This window comes from Tupaia chinensis, unplaced genomic scaffold (assembly GCF_000334495.1).
Source record: "Tupaia chinensis unplaced genomic scaffold, TupChi_1.0 Scaffold000161_1, whole genome shotgun sequence".
NCBI lineage: Eukaryota > Metazoa > Chordata > Mammalia > Scandentia > Tupaiidae > Tupaia > Tupaia belangeri.
This window is the reverse complement of record NW_006159632.1, coordinates 4,475,995-4,503,966: the sequence shown is the minus strand read 5'-3', so window position 1 is coordinate 4,503,966 and position 27,972 is coordinate 4,475,995. Positions and strand designations below refer to the sequence as shown.

At 49.7% G+C, this 27,972-nt stretch overlaps 1 protein-coding gene and 1 pseudogene across 3 annotated transcripts in view; one reads left to right on the top strand and one right to left on the bottom strand.

The window, feature by feature from the left end:
* The window catches only part of GNPAT (glyceronephosphate O-acyltransferase), a 37,830-nt gene extending 13,927 nt beyond the window's left edge, over positions 1–23,903 (top strand). The window contains exons 3-16 of one of the 3 annotated variants that reach the window (XM_006145982.2): positions 4,449–4,625; positions 6,106–6,229; positions 10,036–10,163; positions 10,460–10,535; positions 11,001–11,152; positions 11,271–11,401; positions 13,387–13,610; positions 15,927–16,169; positions 17,492–17,571; positions 18,830–18,970; positions 20,334–20,433; positions 20,506–20,599; positions 21,735–21,796; positions 23,370–23,903. In XM_006145982.2, coding sequence (XP_006146044.1) covers positions 4,449–4,625; positions 6,106–6,229; positions 10,036–10,163; positions 10,460–10,535; positions 11,001–11,152; positions 11,271–11,401; positions 13,387–13,610; positions 15,927–16,169; positions 17,492–17,571; positions 18,830–18,970; positions 20,334–20,433; positions 20,506–20,599; positions 21,735–21,796; positions 23,370–23,413 — 1,776 coding nt within the window. In that variant the 3' untranslated portion in view covers positions 23,414–23,903. Of the gene's footprint in view, positions 1–4,418; positions 4,626–6,099; positions 6,230–10,035; positions 10,164–10,459; positions 10,536–11,000; positions 11,153–11,270; positions 11,402–13,386; positions 13,611–15,926; positions 16,170–17,491; positions 17,572–18,829; positions 18,971–20,333; positions 20,434–20,505; positions 20,600–21,734; positions 21,797–23,369 lie in introns of all 3 variants that reach the window. The other 2 variants (XM_006145981.2, XM_027770851.1) reach the window with 2 other exon arrangements.
* On the bottom strand, positions 2,874–3,983 carry LOC102468564 (protein SGT1 homolog pseudogene; annotated as a pseudogene).
* Positions 23,904–27,972: the final 4,069 nt, after the last annotated feature.

Genomic DNA, 27,972 nt, shown 5'->3' with positions numbered 1-27,972 from the left:
TGGGAGGCAGCAGGCACAGGGCTTCCTGACGGCTGGCCCTCCACATCGTGTTACCCGGGAGTCACGTGGTCGGAGGCCTTCGAGGGCTACTCAATGCTTTGGGGGCCAGTGCTGGGTCTTTCCAGGTCCCCATGTTAGGAATGCAGCAGGAATGACCAGCCTCGTCTTTCCCAGCAGCGGCCTCTTGACCCCATTCTTTCTGGTCCTTCCTGTTTCCTAACAGGGTGCTCTAAGGATTGTGCCCTCCCCCTGCCTGTGGTCCTCTGTAAGCAGCATAAAGGAAGCACACGGGCAGCTCCTCACGGGTGTTTGTCAAGGCAGGTGGGAACTGGTGGGAGACTGCAGGTTCTGGGCTGGCTGCGGCTGCCGAAGGCTGGCTGCGTTTCAGTCCTGCTGCTTTGCCCACCCTCATCCTCACTCTGCTTGTGGTCGAGACCGCTCCCTGACCTCGCCTGTCACCTCCAGGCCTGGCAGAGATGTCCTCGTTTCCAGTTCAGAAGGGTAGAGCCCTCAGCAGGGGAACAGCTTCCTCTCTGACCTCATGGAATCTGCCCTGGTTTCTGATTAGCGAAGAGGAAAGACAGTTTTCGAATTTGACTCCTATATCCTGAGGCTGCTTAATTTTCTGCAGTAGATTAATTAGGGTTTATGGCCTCAGGAAGACTCTCTCTGCTCTCAGGTTTCCTCTTCGGATTTGGACATGTGATCTGTGGTGTGAGTGGCCTAAGCACCATGGAGAAGCTGTCCGTTTTCTCTCTTTGGGCCTTTCCTCGTCAGTTAGACAGAGGACAGCGGTTCTTGGCACTGGCTCTTCCTTAGAACAGCTGGAGGACTTTGGGAGAAAGCTGCCTGTTATCAGGGCAGGACTGGCTGGCAGCACGGTGGCAAAATGTGACACTTTGTAAAGTGATACGGTGTGGGAAGACTTGTCACCCTGAGTATTCTGGGTAATGCGAGGCTGTGAATCGTGGCATCAAGATCCTTTTGGAGGTGCTGCATCTCTGTCTCTCCCTCGTGGAATAAATAAATACGTTAAAAAGTTAATTGTGGGACCAGCAGTTAGTGTAATGGCTATGTCGCTGCACTCCCATGTAGTCGACCGTGGTTCGCATCCCGGACCCGGTGGCTTGAAACTCACGCTGGGCGCATGTGCGTGCGTGCCCAAGATCCTGAGAGGAGAATGGAAGAGAAGGGATTGCGGCGTGACCATCCCCTCTGGGGGTGATTTCTCGCTTTCTATCTCTCTGTCTCTGTCTGGTGAGCGCACGCGCCCTATAGCAAAAACCTCTTAAAAAAAAAAAGTTAACTGTTACAGGGACCAGCAGTTGGCATAATGACTATGTCGCTGGACTCCCACGTAGTCGACCGCAGTTCGTGTCCCGGACCCGGTGGCTTAAAACTCACGCCGGACGCGTGTGTGTGTGTGTGTGTGCCCAAGATCCCGAGAGGAGAAGGGAGAAGGGATTGTGGCGTGGCCATCCCCCTAGGGGGGATTTCTTGCTTTCTGTCTCTATGTCTCTCTCTGTCTGTCTGGCAAGCGCACGCGCCCTATAGTAAAAACCTCTCCAAAAAAAAAAAAAAAAATTGGGGAACCAGCAGTTAGTGTAATGGCTATGTCGCTGCACTCCCATGTAGTCGACCGTGGTTCGCATCCCGGACCCGGTGGCTTGAAACTCACGCTGGGCGCATGTGCGTGCGTGCCCAAGATCCCGAGAGGAGAAGGGAGAAGGGATTGTGGCGTGGCCATCCCCCTAGGGGGGATTTCTTGCTTTCTGTCTCTATGTCTCTCTCTGTCTGTCTGGCAAGCGCACGCGCCCTATAGTAAAAACCTCTCCAAAAAAAGAAAATTCTACTCTGATACATGTGTATGCTTTTGGGGACCAGCAAGTAGCATTGTGGTTAATGTGCTGGACACTCCCGCATGGCCTACCTACCATGGTTTGAATCTCATGCCTGGTGGCTTGCTCTCTCCCTTTCCCTCTCTCTCTCTCTCTCTCTGTGTGTGTCTCTTTCTGGTCAAATTAAAATAAATTAATAAATAAAATTTTAAAATAAAATAAAAAATACCTTTAAAAAAAAGGTTAACTGTTACAATCTGCTAGAACCTAAACCCTAATCTAAACTTCATGAAGGCAAGAATTCTGGACTCTTCTCTTGCTGTATTCCCAGGGCCCGGTACAGTACAGGCACCCAGTAAATGTCTGTGAATTAGCCAGCAAAGACCAAAATGACGTCTTGGCCTCTTCTGTGGGGATTTTTTTTTTCTTCAGAGAAAAACTGTATTTACAATTGGATTCAAAAGCAGTTTTTAAAAGCAAACACAATTTAATACTGAGGATGAAAAGTCTGCTCACCCAAAGTTGCCAGGGCTAATGAATTATTAAAAGGGTACTGCATCGAAAGTAAGGCAATAACAAGAGAGAAGCCATTAAAGATTCTCCCACTCCCACAAGTGGATAGAACTAATCTATCTAGAGGCAGATGATATGTCGGTTTCAGCATGACTGAAACCCTTGAGGACAGAGCTGATGAAACGTGATCTGCGTTCTTCATTAGGCACTTTGAACATCTGAAGGAAAATCATTTCTAAAGCACAAAGAGGTATAATCTTTCAAAAAGATATTCAGTGTTAGGGGACCAGCAGTTAGCGTAATGGCTATGTCGCTGGACTCCCATGTAGTCAACTGCGGTTCAAGTCCCAGACCTGGTAGCTTAAATTCACACCTGGCGCGTGTGTGTGCATGCCCAAGATCCCGAGAGGAGAATGGAGGAGAAGGGATTGCGGCGTGGCCATCCCCCCCTGGGGAGTGATTTCTTGCTTTCTGTCTCTCTGTCTGTCTGGCAAGCACATGCACCTTATAGCGAAAAAAAAAAAAGATATTCAGTGTTCAAAATTCAAGAATGTAATAGCAGCACACAACGGGCATTAGGTGACTATATGCAAAAGTGATAGCAAATTAACTTATTCAATATTTTCTCCATTTCATATCATCAGGAGGGTTGATTTCAACTTTCCTTTTTCCTACATCAGACGAATTGGTACTCAGAACTGTACCACCAGACCCCATAAACGGTTTGTTCATGGCACGTTTCACGTCGTCAGAACCAGCTGAATCCATCTGCTGGAATAATTTGTTTAAAGCTGCATCTCCCTCCAGCTTCTCACTGTTTTCCTCTTCTCTGACCTCACCCACCGTTTTGTCCCTGTTTCTTGTACAGTGAGATGAGGGTGGGGATGGGTCCTTTACCTCTGCAATGGACCATCTTGGCTTAGGCACATCTCCTCGCCCTTCCAGCTTTTCCCATCTCACAGCCTCTGGTTTTGGTTTTTTTCTCATTTCAACTTCAATCTTTGTTGAAAGCACTTTAAATATGCTCTGTTCTGGTATTACAGGATAAGAAAGTCTCAATTTCAGATTGTAATCTCTCCAGAAGGAAGTTTGACCAGAGCAGGCAACTCTTTCTGCAAAGCCCATATTTACAGCACTCTTCTGAACGTTCTGCATCATAAGTGTGATGATTACTCGGGACTGCCCGATGCCAGCCATAGCAGACTCGACTGCTGCGTCTACTGGGACGCAGAGTGATTTGCCGGGTTCTGATCCACTCTGAGCATCTCGACACCTCTTCATTCAGACAGTGAAATCGGCATCTACACTATCTAATTTCTGTACTTCTTTCAGAGTTTCCAGAGCAGCAGCATAGACTTTTCATGGTATACACATGTCCCTTTTCTCAGCACAGCAGTGCGATTATTTGGATTGAGTTCAAGAGACTTCTTTGCATTGGCAATATCATCACAGTCATTCCCAAAAAGTGTGTGACAGTCTGCTCTCTGACAGTGACACTGTGCATCCCGTGATTTCTGCTCCAAGCCTTAGTCAGCTCCTCTAACGCCACCTGGGAGTTCGCGTTGATCAGAGCATCTGAAAAGCTCTGGCAAGACCTCTGGCTGGTGCAGGCCCTGCTGCAGTAGCCGCCATTCGGAAGAGTCACTGTTGCCGCTCCTGGAACTCTTACTACTCTTCTGCGGGGATTCTGATTTCATGGTCTGGGATAGGACCTCGACCTCTGTCTCTCTTTTTCTTTTTTTCTTTCTTTCTTTCTTTTTTATTTTTTTATTTTTTATTTTTTGAGAAGTTTTTGCTATAGGGCGCGTGCACTTGCCAGACAGAGACATAGAGACAGAAAGTGAGAAATTACCCCCCAGGGGGGGATGGTCACGCTGCAATCCCTTCTCATTCTCCTCTCGGGATCTTGGGCACGCACGCACACACACTTGGCGTGAGTTTTAAACCACCGGGTCCAGGACGCGAACCGCGGTTGACTACGTGGGAGTCCAGCGACATAGCCATTATGCTAACTGCTGGTTCCAGCCAGTCTTTGAGTTACGATTTTGGTCCTTTTTTTTTTCTCAGCAACTTGTCCCTGCTTTGCCTTTCCTGTAGCTTTCCAAGGAATCTCTTCAGTCTGCTGATGTCCTCCGAGAGGAAGCTTGTGAGATCTTGGATGAAATGAGTCACAAACTGCGTCTGGGAGCAATCCGGCTTTTTGCCTTCGCCCTCAGCAAAATATTCAAGCAGATTTTCTCGAAGGTGTGCGTAAATGAAGAAGGTATCCAGAAAGTGAGTATGCCGTTAAGCCGTCTCCAGCCCTTCCTGGTTTAGTCAGCTTGTGCATTTCCTGCGAGCAGCAGGTGCGGCGCCTCGTCGCCTGGCATGCTCTGGCCAGGAGAGTGTGTGCCTCTCCAGAGCACACCTGCTGATCTGTGTTTCCGGGGAACTGCAGACTTCAGACTTGAGGCTAACTGACCTAGCCCAGTGAGGCTTCTGGGTGAACGTGGTGTCCCGTGTTCACAGATGCTCCAGAGCAAGCAGAGCGTGGTCGTCTGCGCACCAGCTCCAGTGCCCTGCCGCGTGTCCTGCTTTTCTCCCCCAGCACCCCGTGTATTTTCTCCTAAATGCTAAGGACGTTCTCAAATATCATGGTACTGTTATCAAAGTAAAACCACTGCCGCTGTGGTCCTACCACAGGCACCACTCGTGCCCCACCGGCCGCCCCGCTGCAGCCTGCGGGAGAGCCCGCTCTGTGCTCCGTGCTGTCCGACCTGTCCGTGCCCTGCACCTCTGTGGGCACTTTAGTCTGGAACCATTCCTTCGCCTTTTTGTTTGTATCTCACGGTGTTGTTTTTTTTTAAAGAGGAGGCCAGTTACTTTATAGAGTCCCTTGGTTCGGGTTTGAGCCATGCTATCTCAGTGTTAGTTGTATGCTTTGGCAGAAATACTTCAGAAGCAACATTGTATCTTCTCTGGGCATCTCTTCAGGAGTGTGAGGTGTCTGTCTGCCCCATCACCGGTGTTCACTTTCCTTAGTTGGCCGAGGTGGTATCTGCCACAGGTCTACTGTGAAGTCCCTGTTCTTCCTTTGTCATGATCGGTACCTGTTGAGAGACTCCAAAGCTGCCTGCATGGCCTGTTTCACATCCTACTCTCCCCCTCCAGACTCTGCTTCCTCTGGTAGTTTTCTCCTGAATTAGTCATTACTCAAATGATTGCCAAATGAGAGTTGTTCTAATTATACAAGGAGACTTCAAAAAATATGTTGGGAGGGTGTATGGGGGTGCAGCGTAAGATGCATCCCTCTGTGAGGCAGAACCACATATGAAGGTTCTGGGTTCATGTCCTGAGTCCTCCTTGGTATACCATTCCTGGCTCCAACATTTACTGATTCTTTTACCATTGTACCACTGAGGAAGCTAAGGCTTAGACCTTATTTACAGATACGTGGTATTAAACAGTGCTTGTAAGAGGACCAGCCTATAAAAGGCTAACGTAGTGCACAGTAATATGTTAGTGAGCGTTACTTATTCCAGCCCATAAAAACTTACATTTTAATATTCTTGCGCAAGTGAAATTGCTTAACCAGAACTCTCGGAATAGTTTTTACCTTGTTAAAGCAAATTAAGTTTGCGTGTATGGTAGGGAAGATAGAAAAGGACCAGACAGGTGTTTTCCACACGTGGACTTTCCCTTCCCGGCTTTGAGAGCGATCTCAGTGGTAGGAAGCCAGAGTCACTCAGAGTGCACGTTTACTCTCAAGCTGCAGCGAGCCATCCAGGAGCACCCTGTCGTCCTGCTGCCTAGCCACCGAAGCTACATCGACTTCCTGATGTTGTCCTTTCTCTTGTACAACTACGATCTGCCTGTGCCCGTCATAGCGGCAGGAACAGGTAGGTGTCGTCTTTCTACTTTCTTCTAACTGTGAAAACTAGCATGTTCACTGGAATGACCTTGATGCCGCCCCAGCATTTGAAGATGACAGAAACAGCCTTTTCCCCCTCCCCCCTCAGTGTTAACAATTTGGGCCGAGTCCTGCGGGGCCAGGCTTTCCTTTGCCTGACAGCGTATACGGACCAGGTCTCTCTGGCCTGGGTTTGAAAATGAGACCATGCTCACTGTACCTGTTACACACTGCCTGTATTTTGCTTTTTTATTTGCTAATGTATCAATGGCTTATCTCTCTGACTCAGTAAGTAGAAATAACATTTTTTAAAATATATTTTTAACTGTGGTAAAATATACATAACATAAATGCACTACCTTCACCATCTTTAGAAATACCGTTCCATTGGGGAGCAGGTGCATGATGTTTAAGGCACTAGACTCCGACATGCTTGACCGTGACTCGAGTCCCAGACCTGATGACTTGCTTTCTCACTTTCCATCTCTCTCACGGAGTCAAAATAATCATAATAGTAATTAATAAAATTAAATAAATAATTTTTTAAAAACAAAGAAAGAAATACCGTGCAGTAGCGTACACACAGTCACCCTCACTACCATCCACAGAGCCCTTCATCTTGCAGAGCTGGAGCTCTGTGCCCGTTGTAAAGTGTAGCTGCCCATTCTACCATGCTCTCAGCCCAGGGCAACCACCCGTCAGCACTGGAATCGGACAGCGTTTGTCCTTCGGGACTGTCACATCTCCATACAGTGCCCTCACCGTCCATCTGTGCGTAGCAGGTCAGAATTTCCTTCCATTCCAAGGGTGAGGAGCATTCTGCTGTGTTGGTGTGCCACGTTGACGTGCCACGTTATTTTCATCCATCAGTGAACACTGGGCTTGCCTCCCGCTTTCTACTGTTGTGAATAGCACTGCGATGGACATGGGGACCCACGTAGCTCTTCACGTCCCTGCTTCCAGTTTTTAGGTCTGTCCCAGAAACAGTGCTGGCTCACATGGTGACTCTCTTTCATTTTTGATGAACCAGCATGCTGTTTTCCACATTTCCACCAACGGTACACAAGCATTCACGTTTTTTCTTTTTCTTTTTCTTTTTTTTTTTTGGAGAGGTTTTTGCTATAGGGCACGTGCGCTCGCCAGACAGACAGAGAGAGACAGAGAGATAGAAAGCGAGAAATCACCCCCCAGGATGGATGGCCACGCCGCAATCCCTTCTCCTCCATTCTCCTCTCAGGATCTTGGGCACGCATGCACACGCGCCCGGCATGAGTTTAAACCACCGGGTCAGGGACGCGAACCGAGGTCGACTACGTGGGAGTCCAGCGACATGGCCATTACGCTAACTGCTGGCCCCAAGCATCCATATTTCTTCACATCTTTGCCAACATATTATTTTCCAGAGTTGTTTTGTTTTGTTTTGTAATGACCATTCTAATGGGTATGACATGGTATCCCATTGTAGTTTTGGTTTGCATTTCCCTAATGATTAGTGACATTAGGAGGCAGCTTTTTGGGTGCTTCTTGTCCATTGTTTAGGTTGTCTTGGTTACTGATTTATAGGAGTTCCTTATATATTTGGATAGTTTCTCTTTATGGAATACATGATTTGCAAACATTGCTTCCCGTTCTTTTGAGTTGGTTACCTTTCACTCTGTAAATTGTATCCTTTCTTGCACAGAAGTTTTTCTTTTTTTTTTTTAAGGTTATTTTTTGGTCATAGGGCATATGTACTCACTAGAGACATAGAAAGAGACAGAGAGAGAAAGTGAGAAATCACCCTCCAGAGGGTGGTGATTGCCGCACCACAATCCTTTCTCCTCCAGTCTCCTGGGATTTTGAGCATGTGTGCACAAATGCCTGCCGTGAGATTCAAGCCTTCAGGTCCAGGACTTGAACCATGGTTGGCCATGTGGTAGTCCAGTGCCTGCTAGCCTGGATGTTTTTCATTTTGATGTAGTTTAGTTTACCTGTTTTTTTTTTTTCTTCCTCCCTTTGTTCTCTGTGCTTTTCGTGCCATATCTAATAAAGCATTGTCTTTTACAGTATCATGAAGTTTTCTCTCAAGATTTCTATAGTTTTTGGACCAGCAGCTGGCATAGTGGCTATGTCACTGGACTCCCACATGGGCGATTACAGTTCAAGTCCTGGACCCTGTGGCTTCAAAATCACATTGGATGCATGTGCATACATGCCCAGAATCCTGGGAAGAGAATGGAGAAGGGATTGCAGCATGGCCATATCCCCCCTGGGGGGGTGGTTTCTCGCTTTATATCTCTCTGTCTCTCCGACGAGCGCACAGACCCTATAATAAAAATCTCTCTAAAAAAAAAGAAGAAAAAGAAAAAAAAAGATTTTTATAGTTTTAGGTCTCACATTTAGATCTTGACCCTTCGAGTTAGCGTTTGGGTATGGCCTGAGGGGTGGCCCCGACGTCGTGTCTGTCGTTGCTTTAACAGCTGTATGACACTTGGTGTGACCACATCACGGTGCAGCAGCTTAGCTGTTACCATCAGTGCTGCAATATATTTTTATAGCACAGTTTTTATTTCTGCAGTTTGGGTTCCTAAAAGTAGGGTTGCTAAGGCAAATAATTTGTTTCTCCATTTGCTTTCAAGGCAGCCAGGAAAACTAGGATTCAAATGTACACCTTTGCTTATAACTAGTAAAAACTGCCAGGACCTTAAACAATGTAAAACCATTTTTATCTTTTATTTGCCAGCCTTTGGCCTGGTGGTTAAGGTAGTTGGCTCCCACATGACCAACCGTACAGTTCAAGTCCCTTTCTTGGCAGCTTGAAAATATGCCAGGCACATGTGTGTGTATGCTTAAGATCCCAAAAAGAGGGAGAAATGGAGGGGAAGGGATGGTGGCACGATTGTCCCCCACAAGAGGGGCCGTGCTCCCACACACTCACTCTCTCCTCTCTCGCCAGTGAGTGCGCACACCGTCTGGCAAATTTTTTTTAAAGCCTTTTCATCTCAGTGGACACATGAGAAAGGTGTTTGCAGATTAGAGAAAGTGCAGAGAAGGACCGCCGTGGACCTGCGGGTACAGCTCTTCCTCCCCTCCCAGCCCTGCTGTGGTGAATCTGCTTTACTAAAAGCAGGTTATTTTTCCTGATGGTAGAAAGGTGAGAGTTGGTGTAGCCTGGCTGTCCAGCGCACAGAGGACCTATATTGACCTGTCTTCAATTCAGAAGCAGGGCTAAGTAATGAGATTGACGTCACAACATCGCTAAGCTGTCACCTTGCCCTCCTGCTGGCCTGGTCTCTACCTGGCCAGGTTTGCGCAGTGTGCACAGAGTGACTCAGGGCGACTTCTCAGGGAGCACCTGGCCACAGGGTCCTCCTCCATGATGCTATTAAATGTCTCTTAACGCATTTTTTAATTTCAGAAAGTTTTTTGGTTTTTTTTGAGAGGTCTTTGCTATATGGCACGTGCACTTGTCAGAAAGACAAAGAGAGACAGAGAGATAGAAAGCAAGAAGTCACCCCCCAGGGGGGACGGCCACGCCGCAATCCTTTTTCCTCCATTCTCCTCTTGGGATCTTGGGCACTCACACACATGTGTCTGGCGTGAGTTTAAGCCACCGGGTCCAGGACTCGAACCATGGTCGACTGCATGGGAGTTCAGCGATATAGCCATTACGCTAACTGCTGATCCCCAGAAAGTATCATTTTTAATACCATAGGGAATCTTACATCGATCAAGTCTTTTTCAGTAGTATTTGAATTAGATTGTAGAAAATATCAAGATCTGCAAATAAATATTTACCCGTCCTTTGTTTCCTAGACTTCCTGGGAATGAAGATGGTTGGCGAGCTGCTACGGATGTCGGGTGCCTTTTTCATGCGGCGCACCTTTGGTGGCAACAAACTCTACTGGGCTGTGTTCTCTGAATATGTGCGAACCATGCTGCGGGTAAATGCAGATAACTACCAGGCACTGTCGAGCTGTGTTTTCTTTTCACTGATGTTTGCTTATTTACATCCTTGACTTCCGAATGGGCCACTTAGCTGTGCTTTTCTCCCTTAAGGAATGTTCATAACCTCAGCGGCCTGTTTAATCTGTGTGACTCTTGTTTAAGTTTCACTGTAAGTGGTGTTTGTTCAGAGGCTGGGAGGGAGCTTGGGAAAAGGAAACAAAAGAAGCGTGTGTCATTTTCAGGGTAGGCCATGGGTTTTGTCTTTTGTTTTGTTTGTGTTTTCTCTTTAAAGAACGGTTATGCTCCTGTTGAATTTTTCCTCGAGGGGACAAGAAGTCGCTCTGCCAAAACATTGACTCCTAAATTTGGTAGGTCCCCTAGGGTTAGAAGGAAACACACAAGCCCAAATGCTTTAATGTGGTGTTTTTTTTGTAACCACTAAACAGAACTGGATACCTTTTTGGTTACAAGATATTCTTTTCCCTTCCCCCCCCCCAAAAAAAACTTCTTAGAGAGGGAAAGTGAGAAATCAGGCCCAGAGTCTAGAGGAGAATGGAAAAAGGAGAGGGGGGTGGGGGGCAGTGGCCATGCTACCGCTCTCCTCTTGGGACATTGGGCATACACACAAACATGCCTGGCATGATTTCTAGGCTACTGGGCCTGGGACTCAAACCTCAGAGTCAGCCATGTGGGATCCCGTGCCTTAACTGCCACGCCACCTCCTAGCCCCGAAACTAGAACTACTTCTTTACTCTTAGTGTCTTCCTATTTCTGTGCCCGTGTCTGCTCTGTTGTTTAATGTGTACGATAAACACTTCTCCCTGTGTTTTCAGGTCTTCTAAACATTGTGATGGAACCATTTTTTAAAAGAGAAGTTTTCGATACCTACCTTGTCCCAATTAGCATCAGTTATGATAAGATATTGGAAGAAACTCTTTATGTGTATGAGCTCCTAGGGGTTCCTAAGCCCAGAGAATCTACAACTGTACGTAAAGGGTAGCCAAGCATGATGTGATTTGAATTTGGAGAGCGTGTGGACTTACAGATGAGCTGACCGCACCGCTTACGTCCTTCTCTTCTTTCCTCTGCTGTGATGCTGCCAGGGCTTGTTAAAAGCCAGGAGGATTCTCTCTGAAAATTTTGGAAACATCCACGTATACTTCGGAGACCCTGTGTCCCTTCGCTCTCTGGCCGCTGGGAGGATGAGTCGGAGCCCATACCACTTGGTCCCAAGGTACACAGCCTGTGTTTTAATAACCTACGTAGACATACGCATTAGAATCTGGTGAGTTTTGATTTTTGAGCAGACCACTTCTGAGATAGAAACTTGGTTTCCCTCAGATCAGAGCACATTTTCAGGGAAGCTGTATCATTCCATTTTCATCAGTGGAAACTTCCATTAAAAAAGAATTACATGTTTGCCAAAAAACAATGTTTCATTTAGCTGCAAGATGTATGTGTCAAGCATGCTGCATCCCACAGCAGTCGTTGTGACTCAGAAGTGGGAAGAAATGGTGCGTGCGCAGAGCTGTCGAGCACTGTGGGGGGCTAGCCCAGGTTGCTGCTGGGAATTAGCTCTGATTCTAAAAAGGACTGCCTGGTAATAATGAATGGAGAGAGTCCTGTCCTCGAGGTTACAACTTTATGGCATCTTTGCTGGTTCACGGCACAGGCTTCTATCTTTTTGGTTTGTTTTCAATTTGCCAGAGGGCTTGTGCACTTGCTGGAGAAAGACAGGGAGGGAGGGAAATGCCCCCATTGGGCGCGGTCATGAAGTCTCTTCATATTGCCTTCCTGTCGGGATTCTGGGTGTGCACATGCTCCAGGAGTGTTTCCTAAGTCACCAGCCTGGTCCAGGGCTCGAACTACACATTTGACCATGTGAGATCCAGCTGCTTTAACCATCAGGCCATGGACTGGCCCGGTGTGTTTTCTGATTTAGAGAAATACACTTGGGAGTAGGGAGCCTCCGTCTGCTCAGCAGGGCCTTCCATGACTGCACTGTGACATACTTTACCTGTAGCCTGAGCAGTTCCCCACGGCTGTGTTCCTCGCCAGCAGCTGCTGTGTCATCTTAGAGGCAGGCGTTGGTGTTCTGCTGCCACAGGCCTTCTCCTGTAGCTCTCCAGCTGGCTGGCAAGCTGTTTTCTAGGCCCCCCACGGTGACGGGGAGGGAGGGAAGTGCCCCCATTGGGCACGGTTTCCGTTGAAGCGATCTCATCACATGGCTACCTCTAGGTCCTGTGCGTGTTCCTGCTCTGCCAGCTCTGTGTAGGCCTTAGTGTGTGTTCCAGACTGTGGAGAGCTGTGTGCAAGGGAACCTCAGCTGAGGATCATGCTAGTACTTGCAGGGGCTCTGAGGCGTGTTAGACGGGGCAGCTAGCAGGCCAGCCGGACGACTTAGGCAGTACAGGTGCACTCACTCACTGTGTGATCTGATCAGCGTTCTCCAGTGTCCACAGACTGGATTCTGAGAAGGCCATAATTCAGGGCTTGGAGGATGGGCATCATCAAGGATTGAGACAAGAGACGAGGACAAGGTTAAAGCAGGGGCTAAAGCTCTGTTGGAGCAGAAGCCCAGCTGCACCAGAGCAGAGCCCGCTTATTCCAAATTCAGTCAGATGAGCAGTGGGCGCGTTAGCTGTACAGAGCGGTGTGCAGTGTACCTGACACTCTTTGTAGGATGGACTCTCAGTACGAGAGCGATAGCTGTCATTAAGTTAGTACTTAGACAATCTCTTGGTTTGTGCAATGTCACCCAACATCTTGAGACACAGCCGTGCCTGGAGCTCCGTCCGGTTGACTGTGCAGTCCTCGCAGCATTCTGTCTGTCCAGGAATAGGGTTACTTTCAATTCCCTCCCGCATTCTTCCCTCTGACTATCTCTCAGGCCTGGGCTGGTTTCTGTCTCCAAAATAGGGGAGAGGCTTAAAAGTGACATGATCTGTTTATTAAGCAACAGAATTTTGTGCCTGGAATCAGAAAAGTAAGACACTGTCCCCTTGAGTGTTTCTGTCATCTCTCAAGAGCACCCCCTAGAGGTGTATGGGCAGATCACATTGTAGCGCAGTGAAGGGGTGCCCCTGGTTTGTGCCCTGAGATGATTGGTAGAAAGTACCAGGAGCCTCCCAGAGGGTCGGTCACCTCCCAGTCCCCTTACCACTCCTGTCTGTCCAGGTGGCAGAGCTGTGACTTGTGGCTCTGTCCTCTTCCTTTTAGGTATATTCCGCAGAGACAGTCCGAGGACATGCATGCGTTTGTCACTGAAGTCGCCTACAAAATGCAGCTGCTGCAAATTCAAAACTTGGTTCTGAGCCCGTGGGCCCTAACAGTCACTGTTCTGCTTCAGAACCGGCCATCCATGGACTTGGACGCCCTGGTAGAGAAGACGTTATGGCTGAAAGGCTTAACCCAGGCATTCGGAGGGTTTCTCGTCTGGCCTGGTACGTAGGACATTTGTGGTGAGAATGCTCGCTTTACGGCTGCCTTAATTTGGAAAAGTAGCCTAGACAGGAAAAAGTCTCATGTGGGAAACAGAAACGACTGCCCAGGGAAGGGAAAGAACACCTGATATGTTTTTACCCCTGCAGGGTATCGAACACGGCATGTTGGTTATTTGAAAACAATTGTTTGCATCATTCTCCGAGGACTCGGTGTCTTGGCGGCATCTAGAATACTGTCTCCTTGGTGCCTAGCAGAGTGGAGGCTCCAGACACAAGTCCGTTTGTATTCTCGAGCCCCTCCCTGTACACCGTCCCTCCGTAAAGCTGCTCTGTTTTCAACCCATTTGCTTCACTGGCTTGTGAGGATTAAAGAGCTGAGCTCAGGTCTTCGTGCAGTTATCTGACGATAACAAGTTGGCGAAAACCTCTTTGGAGTCACTAATGCTGTGCTGGGAGCCGCAGAGTGTGTGACAGTCGTGTCCCCCTCGTCTGCAGGGTGCACTCTGCGACCCCAGCAGACGCCTGAGGTCACAGATAGCAGTGACCTCTGTCGGCCATGTCTGTTCTCCCCTTGCGGGCCACACCTGACGTCAGGGTGAGTGAGATGTAGCCCCTGTGGGGGAGCGCAAGGAGGCAGTGGGAGCAGAGGCCCGCAGGCCGCATGCCCAGGATCTGAACTGGAGTCCGTAGGTTACGGGGCCATCACGGACTTGGGCAGGCAGGAGTGACTGGTGGCCTTTAGGGAACAGCCAGCATCAGTGTGAGGATGAACTGCCAGGGAGGAGACAGCAAATCGGAGACGGGTGAGCAGCTGCGCTGCCTCCGTAAGAGATCGAGACGCCAGTGCCACGCAGTGGTCATGCTCGGGCATGGCTGGGGGACGTTGAATAGGAATCGCCGAGAGAAGAGCCAGGCAGCCCACGTCCGTCACCGCCAGGCAGAACAAGAGCTTCGACCTGGGCGGGCTGGCGGGCAGCAAAGGGGTGCTGACTGGGTGCCAGGGGAGCAAGCGCGGCTGTCCTGAGAGGGCCAGCACCAGCATCACCGTTCGCCAGCACCCGGGAGAGCAGGCTCCCAGCTTCCTGCAGCGCTCTGCTTTCCCAGCTCAGTTATGCACGTGACTCATCCAGGGCTGACACTGTCTGTCCAGCTGCCACGACAACTCCTGTCGTTTCAGAAGGAGAGTTGGTTGGAACCTAAGTGGCAGTGAAAGGGTGGGTGATTAGGTATAATTCCCGATTCAGTACATGTGACATATATTCAGTTCCTTTCCCTTTTTACTCACGTTACTCCACGTTCCTAAGCTTTCTCTCCCTTTGAGCTTCTCGTGATCATGCCTCGTAATATGCCATTACCTGAGCAAGCGGAGACAAGGCGGTGTAGTTCAGCGTGGACGTGAAGGAGCCCGGGGGCAACCACACCGACTTGCCCCTTCCAGGAAGCCCCAGAACTTGCTGCCTGACTGGGGCAGCACAGTGCCCCATAGGCCGTCAGCCAGCTCTGGCTCAGGCTGGAGTGCAGGGTTTCCCATGCTGAGGACGTTCGTTAACACTGCCATTGTCTCCATCATGCTCTGTAGCTCGGCCATCTCCAGGCCCCTGTGGGCCGGGACAAGCTGAGGAGCTGTTAAGGCCTGCCTCTCCGGTTTCCCAGGATGTGGAGAAAGCACGCAATCTCCGCGCTCCCCTGCGTTCATGAAGGCCTGACACTTGTACCATGCCCTCTGGGTGACCCGCAGCCCACCTGCAAAGTGATGCTGTTGTCAGCCTGGGCCCGTGTGCACCGTGTCTTCACGTCCTCCTAGGCGGTCACAGGCTTTCTTTAGTATCGTTAAATTCATGTGCGTGTGATTTCCGGTCACGTTACGTGGTCCCCCTTCATTCCTAAGGCAGACCAAGGAAGTGTTGATTTTCAGGGTGGACATGGTGTGCGTTTCAGAATGGCGCCACATTTGCAGTAAAAAGCCAGTGTGTTGTGCGTCCTCAGGGACAGATCCAATATGTGGAATAGTCCTTTTAGGCGCCAGTGGGGTGGCGCGCGCCCAGGTTGGATTCCCATCCCACCCTAAAAGGCTGGGCATGGTAGTACACACCTGTAACCCCTGGTACAGGAGACGCTGGCATAGTCCGCCCCACCTGGAACAGCACGCACACACACACACCCCTTCATGTTTGGTATCATGACCTTAATTGGTAGAGACTAAACCCTGTGCCTGGCCCTGGAAGATAGTGCCTGTCAGGTTATTGGTGCTGATGCTGCCAGGCCGAGGCTCCCACAGTAACCAACTTGGCCTGACGGAGTCGTATTTGCATGCAGATAATGAGCCCCCCGAGGAAGTGGTGCAGTCTGGCATCCTTCTGCATTCCAACATCGCCAGCCTCGTCCGGGACCAGGTGATCCTGAGAGTGGACTGCGGAGACTCGGAAGTGGTGGACGGGCTTATTTTCCAGCACATCACACTCCTCATGTGCTCAGCGTATAGGAACCAGCTGCTCAACGTGTTTGTCCGCCCCTCCTTAGTAGCTGTGGCACTGCAGATGACACCTGGGCTCAGGAAAGGTAACCTCAGGAAGGTGCTCTCGAGTTTGAGAAGAGGCTGCATGGCTCCACATGGGAGCAGCGTTGGAAGCCTCGTCCCTCTCAGCCTCTGTGCACCAACCCCACACACCAGCATGGAGCAGATGCACAGGGTTTGTTCCCTGCGTGTTCACGGCAGTGCTTAGAGGGTTGAAATTGGAAGGACCTAGATGCCATCTCAGCTAAATGTCTCCTGTTACAAATAAGGACGTTAGGCCTGGGAGCTGCGTGCTTGCTCCAAGAAGGACTGGCAAGGAGCGTGGACCCCGTAGCTGACAGTGAAGCTGGGTCCACTGTCATGGCTCCCGCATCAGCAGCGGCAGGGTTGGGATGTGGCCATGTGCTGTCCTGCGTCCTGGCGTACAGCAGCTCAGGGAGGAGAGCGATGCCAAGTTGGACATGGTTCTATGCACAGGAGCCCGTGTCCAGTCCAGGTTCCTGCCAGGTTTCCATTAGAATCTCCCCCACAGGGTCTTGTTCAGTTGACCCCAGGTGCGGGCCAGGTGGTGTTCTATTTGGTTTTTGTTTTTCAGAGCTCCACGGGGATTCTAAGGACAGGTATAGAGACACAGGTAGCAGGGACTGCGGGTGCAGAGGGAAGTTAAGAAATCCATTTCTGGGGCCAGCAGTTGGCGTAATGGCTATGTCGCTGGACTCCCATGTAGCCAACCACGGTTCAAGTCCTGGACCCGGTGGCTTAAACTCACGAGGCACGTGTGCGTGCGTGTCCAAGATCCCGTGAGGAGAATGGAGGAGAAGGGATTGTGGTGTGGCCATCCCCCCGGGGGGTGATTTCTCGCTTTCTGTCTCTCTGTCTTTCTGGCTAGCGCATGTGCCTTATAGCAAAAGCCTCTCAAAAAATAAAAACAGTAATTTGCTCTGTCGGTAAAATTGTGGGTTGATTTTTAACTTTTTCTAGAGGGATTTATTCTTGTTCCCATTAGAAGAATGAAAAGATGCCTTTGAAATGCTACATTTGGGGGCATCGTGGACTTCTTGGTACTCCCTGGGAGTTTAAAGCATTGGGCCAGCTGGTGACGTGGTTAAGGCAGCTTGATCCCCCATAACCAGCTGTCTGGTTTGAGTCCCAGGCCTGGCAGCTTGAAAAAACACACCAGGTGCATGTGTGCCCCAAATCCCAAGAGGTGGGTAGAGAAAGGATTGCAGTGTGGCCATCCCCCCAGGGTGCTTTGCCCCCCCCTCTCTGGTTAGCACATGTACCCAATAACAGTTAAAAAAAATTCAAACACAACAAAAGAAAAAAATGGCAGTATTGTAATTTTATGAACTGAATTTATTTCCAGAGGATGTCTACAGTTGCTTTCGCTTCCTGCACGATGTTTTTTCAGACGAGTTCATCTTCCTTCCAGGAAACACTCTGAAGGTAAGTCCTCACCTCAGAGAGAAGTGTGTGTGTGTGGAGTTCTGCAGGTGCCTCACCTGTGTTCGCAGCTGGGTCTCAGGCATGTCACCCTTTCCTTCAGGGCAAGTGGGCAGACTCAGAGTAGCCGGGGTACCCACAGCTCCACAGACTCTGGTTTGATTCTTGGTCAAGCCCCATCGGGAACGTGGGGAGGGCTGGCTCTGGTGGGGGGGACTAAGGCATCTGAGTTCCCATTATGGGGGGACTAAGGCATCTGGGTTCTCGCTGGAGGGGACTAAGGCATCTGGGTTCTCGCTGTGGGTGACTAAGGCATCTGAGTTCCCACTATGGGGGGACTAAGGCGTCTGGGTTCTCACTGGTGGGGGGACTAAGGCGTCTGGGTTCCCACTGTGGGGGGACTAAGGCATCTGGGTTCTCGCTGTGGGGGACTAAGGCGTCTGGTTTCCCACGTGGTCGGCATGCCACAGTCCGAGTCCCAGACCCAGAAACCAGTAAACATTCCGAGGCGTGCACGTGCCCAGAATCCCGACAGGATGGAGAAACGGAGGAAGAGGGATAGGAGCACAACTGTTTCTCATGGGGGTGGTGCGCTCTCTCTCTCTCTCTCTCTCTCTTTGGCAAGCACATGCACCCTCTGGCAAAATTTAAGAAAAGAGTAGATTAGGGATTATTTGGTGAGAGGAAGGGCTTCCTTTAAACCATTAGTACAGCCACCGTCAAGCGCTTTTAATAAACACCTAAAACTCAGCCACCTTTTCCTCTAACCATCTCGCTGGAGTGAGTCAGCCAGGCACTTACTTGGCTTTTGCTTTGGGAGGTGCTCACAGGGTCTTGCCTGTAGTGTAGACAGCTGGGCCAGATGCTGCCTTGTAGTGGTGGAGGGTGCAGAACAGACACAGGTGGGCAGGTTTGTACATGCCGTGCTAAGGACAGGTGTTCTGCAGGGACTCCAGAGGGTTGGAGCATGAGCATGGCCCTAAGTGTTCCTAGGACTGACTGCACGGCCTGCTCAGATGGAAGGGACAGGGCTGTGCCAAGTGGATCCGCAGTTAGGACTCTAAGGCTCGCAGAGTCTTTGTGTGTTTGCTGTGCTTGAGGTTCAACCTTTTGAACGTCAGAACAAATGCTTCTCCACTCCATCTAACAACCAGGGCTGTCAGGGAAGGTGTGGCCTTGCAGGCTCACTCGCCTGAGGGCGTGGCTACCCGTCTGGTCCACCTGAATCACTGGGTACATTGTAATTCCCTCTTCCTTCCAGGACTTCGAAGAAGGCTGTTACCTTCTTTGTAAAAGTGAGACCATACAGGTGACTGCGAGAGACATCCTCATTATTGAGAAGGGAAACACCGTGTTAGAGTTTTTAGTAAGACTCTTTAACCCTTTCGTGGAGTGTTACCAGGTATGTAACTTGGACAAGTTTCCCTCCCACCCTCTGTCTCAGATGCAGCTGGGCTTGCCCCCTGTCCATAGGGCAAGCACCTTCCCCAGGTCAGCGGTAGAGCTGGAGGGGTCGAGTAATGTGATGAACCATTTCACGTCTCGGATGAGACTGTCCCTGGCACACAGACGGAGGTTTGGTCCCTCCACACCCCAGAGGATAGCATTTTAGTGATGCCATGAGTGCAGCGTCCCTATAGCCACAGTAACAACCAGCGTTCGTGTTGTACTGTGTCACCAGTCTTTAGTTCACAGCGAAGTGCTTGGTACACAGTGGGCACCGGGTAAACGCCAGGCACGAGCGCTGAAGCCGGTTACTTCTCTTAGGGAATGGTAATGTTGCAAGGGGAGGAAACTGCGTGCAAGAATTTGAATTTGTCAGAGGCCTTGAGAGTGGTTAGAGAGTAGATAAGCTGTATGTGTGTTTATGTGTGTGTGTATACGTGTGTGTGTGTGTGTGTGTGTGTGTGTGTGTGTGTCAGAGGGAGAAGGGAGTCTGAAATCTCAGCCATGGGCCCACGCGTATCTGAGAGAAGAGGCCCGCAGCTGTCAACTGCGCCTGCGTGCCCTGCTCTGCACAGGCACCAGAACCAGCTTCCCGGCAGAAAGATGCTCGTGAGCGGTGAAATAGCCCACGCCGGCCTCCTCACACAAAGTGACGCACTTAGTAGGCACTTGGTAATTGTTAGTTCTACCTTTGATCACCTCTCTGCAGTGTAGTCATCAAGTAGTTTAGGGCCTCGCACATTGTTAGATATATTTAAAGAAAAAAGGTTAGAAAAATCTGGCTCCTCTCTTTCTGCATTAGGTGAGATAGCAAACTGATGGTAATTGGCTTGCAACTCATTAAAATGAGAACGCATTCTTTAAGAAACACTCATATTATTTTAAATCTCTTTTTCTCCAACTATAAAAAATTAAGTATAAAGCGATGTCCTAAAAATTGCTCAGCTTTGGGCCAGCCTGTGGCGTGGTGGTCAAGGTGGCTGGAGTCCATACAGCTGACTGAGTAGTTTGAGTCCCAGATCCAGCAGCTTGAAAAACATGCCAGGCATGTGTGCGTGCATGCCCAAAATTCTGAGAGGAGAAGGGGTTGTGGCATGGCCATCCTTACTCAGGGGTGCTTTTTCCCCCTCTCTCTGTCTCTGGCAAGCATACACCCTGTAGCCAAAAAAGAAAGCTTCACTTTTCTCTGCTTAGACCTCAAAGACCCTTACTCTGTTCTACCGTGCTGTGCCATTCTCCTGAGAGGGGCAGTGTAGGTTACTCACTATGTTGTTGTGTGGCTACCCTTCTGTTCTTCTCATCCTCCCTCTTAAAACCAGATAATTTGCAAATACCTCTTGAGTGAAGAAGAGGACTACTTCACTGAGAAGCAGTACTTGGCTGCAGTCAGAAAGTTCACAAGTCAGCTTCTCGATCAAGGTCAGTCCCATCTGCGGGTGGTGACTTCCAGAACAGCAGCTGTGCACTAACTCCCGCTCCCCTCCTTTCCAGGTGCCTCTCAGTGTTATGATGTGTTATCTTCTGATGTGCAGAAAAATGCCTTAGCAGCTTTTGTGAGGCTTGGTGCAGTACAGAAGAAGAAGGTGTAAGTCTCACGCCGTCCCATAGGTGGGAGGGACAGCAACAGTGAGTGCCATTGAGCACAGGCTCCCTAGAGACGTGGAAATGTGTGATCTCGTAAACGTGGTACTGTATGTGACATTTCCATCCTCTAGTTAAATGGGCGTGACTTACCCTGACCAGGTTATATGGGTAAGACTCAATGAAACTGAAGCAAAAGAAGGAGATACTTTAGACCAATATTTTTGCTTTGACCTGATGTTGAAATTTATGGATATTGTAAAAAAGGGTTTTGGGAGCGTAGTGTACCTATACATACATATACATATGTGCATGTTTAATACACGTATAGACACATACATGTTTGTGTGTATGTGTGGAGGTAGGTAGATACTCTATTTTTCTCCGATACGTATGAGAGTTATATTTACAGTATGCTGTAGTCTGTCAAATATGCAATAGAGTTGTGTCTTAAGAAAAAAAAATAATGGGAACCAGCAGTTAGCGTAATGGCTATGTCGCTGGACTCCCACATAGTCGATCGTGGTTCGCGTCCTGGACCCGGTGGCTTAAAACTCAAGCCAGGCGCGTGTGCGTGCGTGCCCAAGATCCCGAGAGGAGAATGGAGGAGAAGGGATTGCGGCATGACCATCCCCCTGGGGGGTGATTTCTCGCTTTCTGTCTCTATGTCTCTCTCTGTCTGTCTGGCAAGCGCACGTGCCCTATAGCAAAAATCTCTCCAAAAAAAAAAAAAGAAAGAAAAAAAATAATGTATTAGGTTGTCGGAAAAGTCATGATGTTTTTTTTTTTTATTACATTTAATCACATAATATCTTTACAGCATATTACATTTCTTTTTCCAGCACAGTTACCGTGCGATAGGTAGATACTGTTCGAGTAAGTGATTTTAACCATGATCAGCTTCATATGTGAACTCTTGGTCATGTCTCTTGAGTGGCCCAAAGAAGGAAGCACCGAGTCAGGAGGAGGTGGCCTGAGCAAGAGGCCTTCTACTGTGAGATGGGCCTTACGGAAGACTGCTTAAAAGTGGTCACACACACACACGCACACACACACACAAAATCAGGAACAAACTTTAATGAGCAGGGTTGCCTTTTCCCCTACTTAATATGGTGACAAAGTTTGTTCTTTTCTCCTAGAAATAATGACTGTATATTTAATGTGAATGAACCTGCCACAACTAAATTAGAAGAAATGCTTGGTAAGTGCAGTGCAATAAAATACAAGACCTGTGTCCTTCAGTGGAGACCTGTGTCCTTCAGTGGAGACCTGTGTCCTTCAGCAGTACCTCACCAGCAGTGTTTGGTGCCTATTCTTAATGCAGTGCACTGGTCGGACCTGTGTGAAAGAGCCTTATATGGTGCTGGCCGGGACTAGGGGAGAGGCAGGATGTGGGCCTGAGTGGGAGGGACAGGTAGAAGTGTAATGGGACAGTGTTGTACATAGGACAGTGGCAGTACTAGACTTTGAACAAGAAAATGTGTAAGTTGAAAGCTCAGCCTTCCATTCACATCCTGTCTGAAACCTCAGAATACGAGAGGTCTTCAAAAACCCATAGAAAAAGTGTCTTATGAAAAATCTGCATGGATTTCAAATGTTTTGCACCAAAATTAACTTTTGAGGCCAGCAGAGGATATAATGGTTATGTTGCTGGACTCCCAGGTAGTCGACCACAGAGTGCTGGACCTGGTGGCTTCAAACTCACATTGTCTGTGTGTGCTGGCATGCCCAAGATCCCAGGGAGAGAATGGAGCAAAAGGAATTGCAGTGTGGCCATCACTCTGGGAGAGTTATTTCTCACTTTCTGTGCCTCTCTGCCAAGTACACACACCCTATAGCAAAAATCTCTCTCAAAGAAAAATAATACTCAATACTTTTAATCCCATTTTTCTGTAAACTTTTTGAAATCATCTTGTATATAACCTTGAAACTTGTTTTCAAGTTTAGTAAGGGGGACATGTAGCTAAAACAAACCCAAAGAACCTCATTTTTTATTTAAGAGAAATTTTTGCTATAGGATAGGTGTGTTCACTGGAGAGACAGAAAGACAGAAAGTGAGAAATCACAAACATTCCCCCCCCCCCATCCCCAGGGAGATGACCACACCACAATCCCTTCTCCTCCATTCTCCTCTTGGGATTTTGGGCACACACGCACATGCACCCGTTGTATTTTAAGCTGCTGGGTCCAGGACTCGAAACACAGTCAACCACGTGGGAGTCCAGTGATGTAACCATTACACCATCTGCTGGTCCCAAGAACCTCATTATGAGGGTGACAAAATTAGTTTCTTTTTTTTTTTTTTTTTGAGAGAGTTTTTTTTTTATAGGGCACGTGCTCTCACCAGAAAGGCAGAGACAGAAAGACAGAAAGCGAGAAATCCCCCCCGGGGCCAGGCCACAATCCTTTCTCCATTTTCCTCTCAGGATCTTGGGCACACACGCACACACGCCTGGCGTGAGTTTAAGCCCCTGGGTCCGGGACTCGAACCGCGGTCGACTACATGGGAGTCCAGGGACATAGCCATTATGCTAACCACTGGTCCCCAAAATCAGTTTCTTAACATGGGAAGCTGATGTGATGTGACCAGCGGGCTGCGGCTCCTGGCTCTGCTCTGGCCTGGCCTGTGGGGTGAGCACAGTCCGGTAGGTGCTGGCCAGCCTGTGAGCTCAGCACAGTGTCGCATGTCACTCCTGGGCAGGTGCTGAAGACACAGATGTATAAGGAAGGGTGGAATCAGCATTGCTTTATGAACTATTTTTTTTTTATCTTAGGTTGTAAGAAGCCCGTAGGAAAGCCAGCCATTGCAAAACTTTAATAATCGCCAAACGGTTGTGGACAGTTCAGTCATGTAATTACTGTCATCCAAGGACTCTTATTACAGAAAGCGGAAGTGAAGAAAGAGACGCTTCTCCTTGCACTGCCTAACCAGAGAGCAGTGGGCTCATGGAGAGGAAGAGATGACCAGCGTAAGCCATCAGAGCAATCTCCCTGCCACAGCAGCTAACGGCATTTGTATCCAAGTCTGCGTGTGTTCTAAAATAAACAGTCTTTTGGAAACATGTTTGGAAAAGCCAAGCCCAGCTCCTGTTTCACGAACACTTTTCAACTTACTGTCTGTGTAGAAATGTGTTGACTTCTGAACACTGAAGCCTGTGGCTGTTGAAAGAGAACACTGGGAAAAGTAGATCTTGTGTTTTACTTTAATTAAAGTTTCTTCAAACAAGTACAGGTTTGACAGAGTTAAATGAACTTACTTTACATTTTGCCACCTAAAGACCTTAATGAACAAAAGTAAATTAATCCAAGTACATGCAGCAGAGTCTGTGTGATGCGCCGATACTGCTTACGAAGGCACAGGAAGGGGGTTGAAGTGAGTCGGTGGACACCAGAGCTCTGTGCTTTCAGCCACCTCTGAGAGCAACACGTGAGCTCAGAGCTGGACTGTGTGGGGAGCAGGGTAAGGGACGGCGGGTGGGATGCATGGAAGAAACACCACCACAGTGCCCTGGGGTGGGTTCTGGAGGACGTGAACGGAGAGAGGATGGCTGGAACAGGGACCGTGGACAGCGCCCTCGAAAGAACATCTGTCTAGTGTTGCTGCAGTAGTCAGCCCAGGCCACCGAAGCCAGGAACCATGACTGCAGAGTGGAAGCCCGGACGTTTGTCTTCTCACGGTTCTAGGGGCTAAAATTCCAGGACCAGGGCATGGGCAGAGCCTCTTCTTAGGCTACAGGTGGTTCTCATCAGGCCATGTGCCCACGGCGACCTCTTTTTGTGCTCGTGGAGAGCAAGAAGGCTCTCATGTCTCGTGAGGACACTCACCCCTCATGATTCATCCGCCTTAACCCTCCCAAGACTGCATTTTAGACACAGGCACATCAGGGTTCAGGGCTTGAACGTGTGAACTAGAGGAGAGGGTACGATTCGGTGCACTGCAGCAAGGTCAGTCATAGGTGGTCAGAGACGAGTCCCTATTTGTATTAAGATCTAAGTGCTGTGGACGTTCTGAGGCGCTTCTCAGGTCCTGGAGTTCCTGTACCCAGCTTCCTGGTGCGCACTTGTCCCCCCAGGGCCGGGCTGCTGGGCTCCTTGCTGAGATCGCAGGGCCATCCCACAGCCACTCGGCCCCTGCAGGCTGCACTTTGCCGGCGTGGGAGCCGGGGAGGGGTCCTGTGCTGAGGCTGACCGAGGACTCGGGAGTCGGCTGAGTGACACTCCTGCTGAGGGTTCACGGCACGCCAGCGGGACCTGGACCCGGAGCTGCTGTCCTCCAGCCCAGACAGTGAGTCCAGGGCAGGTGGGAAACCAACCCTGGCCAGTTCTTGCTGTGCAGGTGTACGTTAGGGAGATGTTTACATACCCAGCTTGGCTACCGTTTTTCTGTTCCATGACATCCATGTGATGCGTGCACGTGTCGAGGAAGACTGGGTAAAATGGCTTTTTTACTTTCAGACCTGTTGGTACCATGTCAGGTTTGGACAAACTGTGGAGTTTTGGGTCCAAGTGGCTAGATTTACCTCCCGGCCAGCTCTGATGTTATCGCCAGGCAAGCAAGCAAACTGTGTGTGTGTGAGGAGGGGGTAGTACAGCCAGTCACGTGCGGGTTTGTGGCATGTGCAGCTCTAGGAGGTGGCAGGGCGTGGTGGCAGGGCGTGGTGGCAGGGCGTGGTGGCAGGCGGTGGTGGCAGGGCGGGGTGGCAGGGCGGGGTGGCAGGGCGTGGTGGCAGGGCGTGGTGGCAGGCGGTGGTGGCAGGGCGGGGTGGCAGGGCGGGGTGGCAGGGCGTGGTGGCAGGGCGTGGTGGCAGGGCGTGTTCGTTCTCTCCATCGGGGTGGCAGTGCGTGGTGGCAGGGCGTGGTGGCAGGGCGTGTTGGCAGGGCGTGGTGGCAGGGCGTGTTCGTTCTCTCCATCGCCTTTGCTAAGACACTCAAGGGAAGCCGCAGTCTCACTGAAGGGTAGAATAGTGCCGTGCAGGTAGGGCTTTACAATGCATGGCCATCCTCCAGCCCACACCTGCCCCCGCACACGCCCACAGCTGTAACCACAGTGCTGCCCGTGCCTGGATGGTGTGCTCAGGTCTGGGGCAGCAGCCCCAGCAAGGAGAGACGCCGAGTTCAGTGAGGGCAACAGACCCGGCCGTGCTGCTCCTGACATTTGAAATAGGAATATGCCAACTGTTTTATCCCTGGTGAAGCTGGGGCCCAGGCCAGGCCTAGGCAGAGGCAGGTTTATTTCTCCTTCCCCGGGCCAAGTGCAGACTGGGTGGGAGCAGGGGCAAAGCTCTCAGCCTGCAGGCAGCTGGCCTGCAAGTGGGCTGCCTTCTGATCGTGTCTCAGTATAAGCACTCGAGTACTCCTGTTTGTCCCAGTTGTTGCAATATTTGGAGCAAATGCATACGATAGAAGTCATTTGCTAGCTCTCTCAAATTCAGCTGGCACCATGTGTCCTGCCCTTTATTTTTGAAAGAATTATTTATGTATTTTAATTTGACCAAGGAGCGAGGGAAAGGGAGGGAGCAAGCGGCCAGGTCGGACTAAGTGTGGTTGGCTAGGTGGGCGTCCAGCATCCTTCACCACCGTGCCACCTGCTAGCCCTGTGTCCTGCCCTTTAACGGTGCCAGCAAGGCCTGCCTTCTGCAGTGGTAGGAGACTCACAGGGGCCCTGGGTTCAGAGCCGGGAGTCCAGACGTAAATGGCGGTGCCAGTGATGAGTTGGCATGGAGGACACAGACCCTCGCCACATCAACTGGGTAGGGCAGGTGGGGACACGAGCCCAGCTACTCTGGTACAGCTGGCTAAGACGTTGTGTCCCACCAGCTGGGACCACATGGGATGATCAGGTTTGGTCCCTGGTCCAACCTTCAGACTGGACAGTGTCGTGTACCTAAAATTCTAGTGACAGGGAGGCTGAGCAGTAGCAGGACATGGCGAGACCTATCCCAAATTCAAAACAAAGAAAGGAAATGAAGTGGAAATAGAAGGGAAAAAGATGTAATTAGAGGGGCAAGCCAAGAATCAGAAAATATATAGGAATTCCAGAAAGAGTGACTAGAGAAAACCGAGAGGCATATGCCAGTAAAGCCGGAGAATATTTCTAGTTAGCCACCGTATAAAACAGACACCTGATAGAAGAGATTAGTAAAAATGAAGAAATTGTTCACAAGGCCACTCTTACTAAGAAATGAGTAAGAGCCAGCAGGTGGCATGGGTAAGGCACTGGACTCCCATGTGGTTGGCTGAAGTTTGAGTCCCCCACCTGACAGCTTGAAAATCACACCAGGCACCTGTGCATGCATGCCCCAAATCCTGAGGAGAATGGGGGGAAGGGACTGTGGAGAAGCAATCCCCCTGGCGGGTGATTGCTCAATTTCCCTTTCACTGTCTCTCCCTTGTCTCACCTCTGGTGAATGCACTCACCCTATGACAAAAAGGGAAAAAAAAAAACCTTAAAAAAAAAGAATGAAAATACTTTTATGAGTGTGCAAACAGGTATTGTATGCTGCTTACAGATGTGAAGTGGCACAGCCTTCGTGGTGAACAATGTGGCGATCTTTACATGTAAAGTGCGCAGTTTGGCAATTTCTAGAACTATGCCCTACAGACCCATTCCCACAAGAAAGCAAAGCAATATATACAGGCAACTTTTCCCAGGCTGTTTCCTTGTAACCATGGAAACCGAAGGCAATGTTGTAATTGGGACATGCAAAATTATAATACAGCCATTTGCTGTGGTTGAATACTATTCAATCACAGGAAACGAAACCCAGTGAGGCATAGCTGAAGGTACTGGGGCGCGATGTCCTGAATTAGGTGGATAAAAGCAAATGCAGAGCTGGACTTGTAGCGTGATCTGATTTCTGGGGGGGAACCGAAAACTTACCAGTGGTCCCTCTGGGGAGTGGGACTGGCCAGAGCGTGGTGGGGACCTACCTGACTGTCATGCCCCTCTGGATGATGAAGCTTTCTGAACAAGAAGTGTCACATTTTCCTGTGCTCAGCTGTCCCTCCAAGTGGCTCACTTGGCACCGGCATTCCGCTTCTGTGCCTGAGTTCACGCCGTGTTCTCCCTCCGCCTTGCACACCAAGTGTGCTCTGGGGCCGACCGTCCATGAACACTCCGAACTCCTCAGACCTGCACGCTCTCCCCCTCCTGCTTCCTGCTGTACACCATGGAGCACGTAATTCTGTCATTTCCAGTTGCTGACTTTTCCAGTGTTTTAAAGCACTTTAAGAAGATAAAGCATGCTTAACTGTATGCTGCTCCTACACCCGCAACGTGAGGTGTAACACTCAGTACTTTAAACGTGAGTTTCCTCAGTACCGTTAACTTTCAAAAAGCAGAATCTTCGGCCTGGGCCTATGGCCCAGCGCTTAAGG